General features: G+C 38.1%; 1 protein-coding gene across 1 annotated transcript in view; it reads left to right on the top strand.

The window, feature by feature from the left end:
- brinp3a.2 (bone morphogenetic protein/retinoic acid inducible neural-specific 3a, tandem duplicate 2) overlaps positions 1-12,122 on the top strand; it is a 62,569-nt gene that overhangs the window by 26,341 nt on the left and 24,106 nt on the right. The window contains exons 3-4 of the mRNA XM_003453541.4: positions 5,247-5,437; positions 9,419-9,609. Coding sequence (XP_003453589.1) covers positions 5,247-5,437; positions 9,419-9,609 — 382 coding nt within the window. The remainder of the gene's footprint in view (positions 1-5,246; positions 5,438-9,418; positions 9,610-12,122) is intronic.

Raw genomic sequence — 12,122 nt, 5'->3', positions numbered from 1 at the left:
CTGCATCAGGATGTAACCCATCAAAAAAAAAAGTTTTAAAATGAATAGAGTGTTCTCCAAAACAAGCAGGAGGGTTTTTTTGAAGAACATTTTTCCCGTTACTTTCTTCTCACATAAGCGTGATTATGTGAGTAAATTGGGAGCAGCGCCAAGCAGAAATTGGCACCACACTCTGGTACCCTCCAAGAGAAATTTCAAAGTAATCACAGTCTATCTGTTATAATTACAGCTGTGATATCTGTCTGTGACTTCATAAATGTCTCCTTAGAAATTCATTGCAATGTAGATTTGCAAGGAAAGAGCGAAAAAAAAAAATCTATCTTCAGCAGTTCTTGGCTTAATAACTAAGTTTTACATTTTTTAAACATCAAAAACATTGAACAGCTTTAAAAAGAAAACAGTCTTAATTTAGAAAAATGGCAAACTAGGTTATTTCTCTGTAGGCAGGATGTCTTTTTTCATGTTTATCTGTTCTTTTTTTATCTATGTCATGATAATATTAATACAAGTCCAATCATAAATTAAATATCTGTGTTTTATACTTAATCTAACTGTCAGGGAAACTATAACAGAAAAAAGTTTTTAAAAAAAGCCTTCAAATTGAAATTGTCAAAATGCTGCTGTGCTCCCTAAAGCTGATTTGTTTGTCATAAACAGAAAGAAAAAGATAAAGTAAATTAAAGTAATATTGATTTTGTGAAGTTATGGAAAAAAATATTAATGTGGGGTGGACAGCAATTGAACAAGAAAAAGCAAAAAAGCAAGGAGGCGCCCAGGAGGCATCCTGGAACCATCTCAACTGGCTCCTTTCGATGTGGAGGAGCAGCGGCTCTACTCTGAGCCCCTCCTGGATGGCCGTACTTCTCACCCTAACTCTAAGGGAGAGGCCAGCCACCCTTCGGAGGAAGCCCATTTCTGCTGCTTGTATCTGCGATCTCGTTCTTTCGGTCACTACCCACAGCTCGTGACCATAGGTGAGGGTAGGGACCTAGATCGACCGGTAAATTGAGAGCTTCGTTTTTACACTCAGCTCTCTCTTCACCACAACAGACCGGTACAGCGTCCGCATCCAAAAACCATACAGTAGTGTGAAAATACATACACTGAATTAAGCATATTTAAAAAAACATGAAGTCTTCTTTACAGTGATGCCTAAAGAGAAAAAAAGGTATACATGAAGAACAGAGAAATTATTTACCCATTGATTTTTTTCATTATATATATTCCTGATATCAGCTAGCTAAAAAATATGAACACCTGGACTTTGACTAATCCATTCCACAAACCTCAATTTCTTCTTTTTTGTACCACTTCTTAATGGATTTTCAAGTGTAAAAATGAAAAAAAAAAAAAGCTTAAAAGTTCCACTTTGAGGCTCAACTTTATTTTTTAGATAGATAGCACTCACATTCTCTTTCATTCTGTTTGATGTGGTGCAGGATTCATAGTTGAATCTATGAATACGAACTGCCCATAGCAGCATCACAGCATCAGTTCATGCAGAACACAAAGTCACATTCAGCTGAACACCCAGCAGATCACCCAATTTCAATGCCAGCCCACAACAACTGATGGCCAAGCTGATACCCTACACATCCCTCTACACAACATACATAGGGTGTGCTGTTTAAGGTAGGGTGGCCTGCTACTCATCTGCAAGGCACTTTGCAATCCGTCACCCTAGGCTCACCTCACTGATGCCTGTACTATTCTGTGTTCAGCTTTGCTGTTGCTTTCCACCCCTGCCAAATAACAACATCTTCAAAACTTGGTAGTTCTCTTGTTCCAGCATTTTCTCTATTCCTCTGTCTGGCAGCTTAGAAGATCAGCTATAGCATTCGTTCGGGAGCAGCAGATGGGCTGAAAAGTAAAACCCTTTTTGAAAAGTCATGTATGTATGTCATGCATGTTTCTGTTGATGTTAACCCCACAACTGCCACTGCTGCCACTGCTTTTAAAGAAAACAATGAAGGAGCATCCACTGCAGTTTAATCTCTCTGATTGGAAAGTTTCCACAATAAAAGAAGAACAACATAACAGCAAAATCAAATCAACAATAGCTAACAAAACAGTTGTCAGGTGTTGTTGGCTAGATTTTATAGTAACACCTTTTTCAACATTTAGCTTGTTGAGTTGTCAGTGGATTTTACTTTGAGACTTATAAGCAGTTCACTTCTATGTTTACTTAAAGAATAAAAAATCCCAACACAAAATGAAAATTTTACTCAGATTCTGATCTAAATTTTACAAAATCTGATTGGTAGGTGGTAAGAAATAATAATTTTCATAAAGTCCCAGAACATTTAATGTGAGCAGCACCAGCATAGATACTGAAGTTGGTTGAAGTAACTGTCGCCACCCTCGTGTTATATCTTTTGGGCCTTTAAGCATTGATACAGATTAGGAATCCCTGAGCTCAGCACTCACTTCTAAGCGCTTCTTTCCTGTATAGAGACCCAGTGTTTTGATCTTGGGCTACCTTAGTCGCATGGAGTTAGGCCACTGGTTCTCTTATCCTGTTTGTTATGACAGCAGGTTAGCGATGGTCAGAGTACAACTTGAAGCCTTGCCTGAAAGTCTGCAAGTAGCAGCGCTTTCATCAAAGTTAGCAGACTTTTTTTTTTTCCCTGTTGGAGATACTGAAGTAAAAAAAACCTTCCACCTGAGCTCTGTGAGTACAACCACAGTACCCTATAGGTTTGAGAGCGTGAACCTGCAGACACACTTTGCTATCGATACTTCGAACAAAAGACTGAGTCAATATATGGTGAATGACTGCGTATAAGCAAAGTTTTTTATTTGCTGTTCATCCATGTGTGCAGTCAGCTTTTCAGTCATTTCCTGTGCCATGCTTTAGTTTACGAGCCGTTAATGTTGTGTATTGTAGGCTTTGGGCCTTTATGTCAGAGCACAAGCCAGTGAGGAGTCTCAGAAGTTATTTAGTTTTATCTCTTGGTTGCTTTGGTGATTAACTTCACATTTGTGAGGCTTTTTCAAAGCAGTAAATAGTGTCTTGGGTCAAAACCACACTGATAAAAAAACTTTGTGCTATCAGTTAGACTCATATTGGCAGCCGACATTTGTATTTCAGTTTTGGCAGTCGCCATTGTGTTGATGAGGGAAAAAAAAGAAATAGTGGATTACCATTTTACATACTGCATTCATATGTGCTTTAGTGACTTGACTGATATTTTTCTTTATTCTTACTGCTTTTTACACTTCTATACAAGGTGACCGTGAGTACTTTGAAAGGTGCCTAAAATAAAATGCATGATTAATATCACTTTGAGTTTTGTTATTATGACTTGGCTCTTAATCAAAACAAATATATTGGGTAGCAAAAGTAAAATGCATTATAGCAAAACTCCAAGGAGATCTTTTTACACAAAGGATGCCATCCGAAGTTCTCTTCTCATAACACAGTGTTCTCAGCCAGTACTTTTTTGCCACATGCTAGACAAACAAAGCACACAAGAGGCTACATTTGATTTACTGAGGCTCACTCTGTTGAGATCAGTGTGTAAGTGCAACTAACGTAAACAGTACTATGTGTGAAGGACGCTTCATGTGGAAATCTATCACACAACGCCTTGAACTTTGTGGTAACAGAATAACTTTGTGTGAAGTCAAAGCAGTGCCAAATGGAATCCCAGTACAAAGAGCTGTGCCTCGGGCAAGTGTTGCACACAAATACTTGGAAAAATGCACGTGGGGTGCAAGGTTGGTCTTTATTGATTGAACATCTGTATCCTTTAGTTTGTTGCGTTTCACTCCGCTTCAGTTTATCGTGCTGTCTTTGACATGCAGTATCTATTTTTTCCTCTCGTGATGTCCTTGCTGTGTTTTCACATGGAAGTTGAAAGTCTCAGCAGCTTATAGGCTGTGTGGAGGAGAGAGGTGGCAAGATGGTTCTGCCTTATAGTATTATTCATTTTTCTTTCTTGTGTTATTATCGTCTCTCAAGTGCAATCCTACACAAATATGTTCAGACATATTCTAGTAAATGACAAGTATTAATGTAGAGTAAATGCATCACATAAACTACACTTGACATGAAAATAATTTGAAGGAAATGACTGAGAGGAAGAATCTGAAGACGTAACAAAGGCTCAGAGTCTTTTCTTTAGGCTCGTCTCACTTTGTTTTCAGTTTCATTATGGAAAACATCCATTATTGTTTCTTTTACTGCCTTGTACCTTATGCATTTTGATGTATATCTCTGTAATGATAGGGTTATTAAAGAAAACAGCTGGAAGCCACGTAGTTGGAGCACATTTTTATCCCATGTGGCAGTTGTGGTTTCAGTTGATAGCAGATTTTTCTCTGGATGTTATTTCTAAAGGAATTCTTGTGAATTCATTCATTCTTTTTTTTCTCGCTCTTTCTCTGAGCTGCACCTTAATTCAGGCTGTGTCGGCATGGTCGAGAGGTTTTGAACACTGTCATAGCACACAACATAATAAATTAAATGCAATGCAATACTCTTTCTTTCACCGTTTCTCAGTCTTTGCCATTTCCGTCTCTTCGTGTAATTTATTCAACTCAGTTTTAGGCAGAAGATCTATCTGTATGATGTCACTGTATCTCTAAGATGCAAACGCGGTCAACTCCTTTACCTTAGAAGAAGTGATGCCATAATGACTACTTTAAGCCATGTTTTTCCACTGCTAATTGTTTATTCTATACTGTTGCTGCGACGTTTTGGATCAACTGAAGGCTTTCCAAGGAGCTTTGTTAATAAATATTTATAGCATGGAGTTTCCATATATCACATTGCTAAGTGTAGCAACAGTTCAAATCAAAGCAATTCAATTTGCAATAATGTAAAAAGGCCAGAATACAGAGAAAATACTAAAGAAGCTGCAATAAGTGATTATGACATATTTTATAGCTGCATAAATAATTGAAAGTCACATGAACCTTTCTTTTAAATAAAGATTACAACAAAAATTACAAAATATAATCTGTATATACTCTTCTGTATGTGCTTTTTTCTTTCTCTTTGCTAAGCTGCTGTCTTCTTCTTTGCTGGTGCATTTCTGCGTATCTTGGCACATTACTTTCATCTGTTAATCGGTGTGAACCAGTGAGCATGTCAGCTTCAGAACTACAAGCTGTTTGCTATAAGTCTAAAATTGTGCAAATCTTTTTTTCATTTGTTTTCAGGTAATTGACTTATTATTTGGCTTATCACTGAGAAACCCTAATCTAGTGGATATTAATAATAATCACTTCTCATTTTCCAGGGAGTTTGGGAGATGGAAGGTGAACAACTTGGCGGTGGAAAGGAGAGATTTTCTGGAGTCTCCGTTACCTCTTACTCCTGAGTTCATCAGGAACATCCGACTCTTGGGCCGCAGGCCCACCACCCAGATGATCACTGACAGCCTGATCAGGAAGTATGGGACTCACTTCCTGTTGTCAGCTACCCTGGGAGGTAACAATTATTAACCATCCTCTACCGTTTTCTTTACTATCCACTGTTGTTTCCTTGGGCAGTTCAGGACCACCATGTAGCTGCTGTTTTTATTAGATCACACTTTGGAAGATCTGTTCAAACCACTTGCATGTGCAGATTTCCATTTTTGCCATGAACTTCAGACAAAATAAGAAATAAAACTGAAGTTGAAGGGTCAAAATGACACACTGGAGCAAAACAGATTAAACAGATGAAATTACAGTTTTTGGTAAGCGTTCTTCTATGAAATCTGTTGCTGGCAGATCTTATCAGCAGTAACTACCTACTTTAGATATTCAGCTAGACAGTTTTGCTCAACTCACAGCTCTGATCCAGATTTTCATATCTCTGACTTGCTTTCAGAGCTAAATAATGAGTGATGCAAAAAGACTTTTGCACCCAGGTCAGCACCTGCAAATGACTAACAGAAATAAAAGAGCAGTGTTGCTCTTAAACTCCAGCGTAGAACTACTTAGCCCATATATTATAGCTTAGTAACAGGGAAATGTGCTTTAAGGAACTAGTTCTCACTCAGGTGATCTGGGGTTCAATAAAGTATACAATTTGCAGTAAAAGCTTTTAGAATTTGGTTTTCCAGGTGGTCCATATGGAAAACAGATGGACGGGACATAATAATGCAATACACTCAGAGTAACCGAAAAACACATCACAGTGGAATTATATGCCACTGGCAGCTCAGAAAATTGGTCTCCAGAGATGTATGAATACATGTAAAAGCCTGTGTATCCTGAACCTGCCACTCCCACTCCCAGTCACAGCCACAGAATTTTTGATTTTCTACAGGCTGATGAATGGATAAGCACTAATAGTTCCCTGACTCGAGAGGCGAAAAAAAAAAAGTCATTTAAGATGCTGGAGAGTCCCGAGCAAGTCCTGAAAAGCACATTTGCTTTTTACAAAACAACACATGTCAATTACTTTAGACGCAACTCCTGGCTTTGAAAAGGTCGCTGTTGTGAGTGGATGCATAAAATGCAACCCTCCCAGCTACCAGAGCTGATGCAGCCCTGCACTCTGGCTCTCAGCCAGGACTGAGTGGTATGAAGAGAGGAGAATGAGGAGTTTGCGTTGGATCTTTGCCAGTGATATGCCTCTGTGGTTCTGAATGGATAGCCTCTGTGTTCGGAAACATATGGACTTAATGAAATTAATAAATAGATTGCAATATTAAGAGCTTGCCCTTCAGCAGCTGAGTAAGAAAGGCAGTGGGCAGAAAAATGGCCCTGAAGCATTAGCACTGCATTATGATGAGAAATATGATGTGCAGTGTCTTGGGAACTCTCAGAGCTCCAAGTGTGCTGCATCACAGCTCCTAGACTTATGAAGTCCTGATTGCAATGATCAGTGCCGCCTGATTCGGGGTGACGTGACTTATCCTAATTATGGTCAAGTGTCTTTATGCTTCAGAGGCGCCTGCTGTCGCTGTGCTCACAACCACCTGGAGTTTTGTGCATGTATCTCTCAGCAGGTTTTAAAGTACCCTATCAATTGAAAGACCTAGCTAACAAAGCAATCTTAAAAGGACTAGCCAAGGTACAAGATCAGCCCCTGAAGTTTGGATGAATTAGTTGACCTCAGTGACACTTAATGCATTTAGCTACATATATGGAAGCGCTTGCACATGATCTTCATCTGTATTTGCAGGCATGCTAGCTTTAGCTTACATTCACTTGAAGAAAGGCAGCACTGGGTGGATTTTATTCAAACAATCATTTATCCTTGGTGTTTTTGAGAATATTTGTCCAGAGTTCTTTACACAGAGGTTATTAGAGACAACAGAGAGGTTTGGGGAAGGTCTCATTTTTAAGCTGTGTTGCAAAATATTGTGACACTAGAAATAAATGCCTTCGGAAAAAGTTGGTTCCTAGAATGTACAGGGAGTGCAGAATTATTAGGTAAGTTGTATTTTTGAGGAATAATTTTATTATTGAACAACAACCATGTTCTCAATGAACCCAAAAAACTCATTAATATCAAAGCTGAATGTTTTTGGAAGTAGTTTTTAGTTTGTTTTTAGTTTTAGCTATTTTAGGGGGATATCTGTGTGTGCAGGTGACTATTACTGTGCATAATTATTAGGCAACTTAACAAAAAACAAATATATACCCATTTCAATTATTTATTTTTACCAGTGAAACCAATATAACATCTCCACATTCACAAATATACATTTCTGACATTCAAAAACAAAACAAAAACAAATCAGCGACCAATATAGCCACCTTTCTTTGCAAGGACACTCAAAAGCCTGCCATCCATGGATTCTGTCAGTGTTTTGATCTGTTCACCATCAACATTGCGTGCAGCAGCAACCACAGCCTCCCAGACACTGTTCAGAGAGGTGTACTGTTTTCCCTCCTTGTAAATCTCACATTTGATGATGGACCACAGGTTCTCAATGGGGTTCAGATCAGGTGAACAAGGGGCCATGTCATTAGTTTTTCTTCTTTTATACCCTTTCTTGCCAGCCACGCTGTGGAGTACTTGGACGCGTGTGATGGAGCATTGTCCTGCATGAAAATCACGTTTTTCTTGAAGGATGCAGACTTCTTCCTGTACCACTGCTTGAAGAAGGTGTCTTCCAGAAACTGGCAGTAGGACTGGGAGTTGAGCTTGACTCCATCCTCAACCCGAAAAGGCCCCACAAGCTCATCTTTGATGATACCAGCCCAAACCAGTACTCCACCTCCACCTTGCTGGCGTCTGAGTCGGACTGGAGCTCTCTGCCCTTTACCAATCCAGCCACGGGCCCATCCATCTGGCCCATCAAGACTCACTCTCATTTCATCAGTCCATAAAACCTTAGAAAAATCAGTCTTGAGATATTTCTTGGCCCAGTCTTGACGTTTCAGCTTGTGTGTCTTGTTCAGTGGTGGTCGTCTTTCAGCCTTTCTTACCTTGGCCATGTCTCTGAGTATTGCACACCTTGTGCTTTTGGGCACTCCAGTGATGTTGCAGCTCTGAAATATGGCCAAACTGGTGGCAAGTGGCATCTTGGCAGCTGCACGCTTGACTTTTCTCAGTTCATGGGCAGTTATTTTGCGCCTTGGTTTTTCCACACGCTTCTTGCGACCCTGTTGACTATTTTGAATGAAACGCTTGATTGTTCGATGATCACGCTTCAGAAGCTTTGCAATTTTAAGACTGCTGCATCCCTCTGCAAGATATCTCACTATTTTTGACTTTTCTGAGCCTGTCAAGTCCTTGGAAAGGAAGTTACCTAATAATTATGCACACCTGATATAGGGTGTTGATGTCATTAGACCACACCCCTTCTCATTACAGAGATGCACATCACCTAATATGCTTAATTGGTAGTAGGCTTTCGAGCCTATACAGCTTGGAGTAAGACAACATGCATGAAGAGGATGATGTGGACAAAATACTCATTTGCCTAATAATTCTGCACTCCCTGTATTTATTTATTTCATGTGTACATGTGTGTGTGTTTGGAAAACCACCTATGTAACATTTATAACATTCTAGTTCTATATGCTACAAACGCTGCTGACATTTTCAAAATTTCAAATAATGTCAACTTTAGGTTGTTTAGTGGTGCTGGTTTAGCTCACCTGGTTGATGTGTGTTCTTTCTGTCTACCGAGCCTGTCCTGTCCTAATGAAGGCTAAAAATCCCCCCAAATACTTAATGGGAAATTTTCTTTTTTCAGTTAATTAAAAATAAATCTATTAACATGCATAATGAGCTTTGGTCAGGTATGAAAAAATGCAAGTGAAAAGATCTGAGCTCCACGATAAAGAAAAACAACTAAAAAAACCAAACAAACACTTGAGCTACTGACCCTGACTTTATGTTAAAAGGATAAATAAAAAATTGAAGGGCCTTAATTTCAATAAGCACTGTGAACTCTCTATTCCCTTTTCTAAAACTCCGAGCGGCATTTGAAAACAATTAAATGTGATTATCTTTTAATTGCAGGAGAAGAGGCCTTAACTATATTTGTGGATAAGAGGAAACTGAGTAAGAAAGCAGAGGTGAGCGATTACTCTGGTAACTCTTCCACTGTGACTCTGGAAGCTCTGCACCAGCTGGCTGCCTCCTACTTCATCGACAGGGAGAGCACTCTGCGCAAGCTGCACCACATCCAGATCGCCTCCACTGCAATCAAGGTATCTTTGTGTGCTTGTTAAGAGTTATTGGGACATATTTAACTGTATAAATTATTAAAGCTTCTATCTAGTTCAGTTTTTATCAATCAGTCGATTCACAATGACAGTAAACTGACATCGTTATACTATAATCTCAGGCTAGAACACTTGTGCTCTCAGTAGATCACTCTCTCTCCTTCTCAACTTGGAACATTATTTCACTTCTGCTGCATACTTGGAGCAAAATCAGACTCCCCTTATATATAGTGCCTAAAAATGTATTAGACCCCCCACCCAATGTAAGATTTGTGCCAAAGCCGCACTAAAATAACAAGCTTGGTAATTACCAAAATAATATTTCTCGTGTAATGGTTAATCCATTAGCATGAGTAAGTTCTTTAATCAAAATAATATTTCTGATGCTAAAATACAATTAGTGTTATTATGCATGAATTTTTATTTATAAGTTTATTGTTTTGCAAACAAGGAGAAAAAATAGTAAAGTATATCATAATTTTGTGATAAACCCGTCAAATTATACTTATTTACTTTTAACGGATAAAAAAAAAAAATTCACAAGTTGAATTACTTCCTTATTTTTTTTATACCAAATTTGGGTATAAAAATATGAATTCAGTTCAGTGAATTGAGTATTTTTTGTGTTAATACTACGATAGATAGATAGATAGATAGATAGATAGATAGATTAGGATTGTTCTCTCATTGCAAACATCAAACTTTGTCCAACAAACCTTCCTTTGTATTGCTTCTGCATTACAAGGTTAATTTCTACCTGTGTTTTCATGAAAACACAGGTAGAAACATTTTAACCACCTGCTGCTGCAGTGTCAAAACTGGACATAAAGGGTATTTAAGATTCAATTTATGTGATTGAATTATGTTGCAGTTGCTTTAGACTTTCATGAGAAATGGGAAATGCAGAAATTCAAAACTTCTACATCAACAAACAAGATAATTAACACATACCAGTCTTTTAATTGTTGTAGCTGATGAGTGTGTAAAACTTTAAAATGAAAATGGGTTGATAATCTTTTGTGCTGGGTCTTTTTATAACAGAGTGTTAGCTCTTTACTGAATAGACTGAACATGACACACATATTAAAATTCATCAAGAAAGTAACTAATGCTGTCTAATTGTTTGAAGAAGAACACTAAGAGTTGCACCACTGCCACACGCTCTCTCATCCACTCCACTCAGCTTTGGTCTTTGTCTCTAGCTTTCAGCTCTTCAGCGTTGCTCCTCATGGCTGTGATTCCCACACAGATCAACTACACTATATGTTTCCACCCTCTGGGAACTACAGCTTTCCCTGCTATGGAAAAAAAAACAAAAAAACACATGGTTCTGCAGGCATTAAGTAATCAACTCTACCCTGCTTTTATTCAGCTCAATAACCCATCCCTGTCCCATTTAAAACTCTAATACATATACAAAAAAATTCCATATATACCTATGTACAGTGCAGTGAAATAGTATTTGGCCCCTTTCAGATTTCTTATTTTGTTGCATGTTTGTCACACTAACATTTTTCGGATCATCAAAGACATTTTAAAGTTAGACAACAATAATACAAAGCCCAGTTTTTACATTTTTAAAATTTCATTTATTAAAGAGAAAAGAAAAAAAAATACATCCAAACCTACTTAAACCTAAGTGAGAAAGCAACCACTGCTGACCAAATAAAACACAACATTTGCCAAAAAACATCTTGTGATGATCCCCAAGACGTTTGGGAAGATTCTCTGTGGACAGTCAAACACAGTGGTGGTAGTGTGGTGATCTGAGGCTGCTTTGTTGCTTCAGGACCTGAACAACCTACCATAACTGATGCAACCATGGATTCTGCTTTCTACCAGAAATTCCCAAAGGACAATGTCCAACCATTAGTTTTGTCTTGAAGCTTGAGTTACACAGCAGGTAACTGATTCAAAACTCACCAGCAAGACCATCTCTGAATGGCTCAAAAAAATAAAAGCAAAACCAAAATGAAGGTTTTGGACTAGCCTAATCAAATACCCGAAATAAATCCGAGATGTTTTGACATAAACATAACCAGGCTCAACAACCCTCCAATGCTGCTGAATTAAAACAATTCTGCAAAGATGAGCGGGCCAAATTTCCTCCACAGTGGTTTGAAGGTCCCATTTCTATTTTATCACAAATGTTTGATTGCACTTCTTGTTGCCAAGGTTTGCACAACCAGTTATTAGGTTTTAGGGAAATTACTTTTTTCACACACGGCCAAGTAGGTTTGGCTAAGTTTTTTCCCTTAATACATGAAATGAAATTTCAAAAACGGCATTTTGTATTTACTCTGGTTATCTTTGTCTAATAAAATTAAAATCTGCTTGATGATCTGAAATATGTGAGACAAATATGCAAAAACAAAACAATAAAAAAAGAAATTAGGAAGGAAGCAAACACTTTTTCATAGCTCCGTATTATCTATTAATCAAATCAAGCTCTCTATGGCTCACAGTTTTAAATTGTGGTTAAACAACTACAGTTGCTA

Source organism: Oreochromis niloticus, linkage group LG17 (genome assembly GCF_001858045.2).
Source record: "Oreochromis niloticus isolate F11D_XX linkage group LG17, O_niloticus_UMD_NMBU, whole genome shotgun sequence".
Taxonomy (NCBI): Eukaryota; Metazoa; Chordata; class Actinopteri; order Cichliformes; family Cichlidae; genus Oreochromis; species Oreochromis niloticus.
Note: the sequence above shows the minus strand (reverse complement) of the source record. Positions and strands in the feature narration are given on the sequence as shown.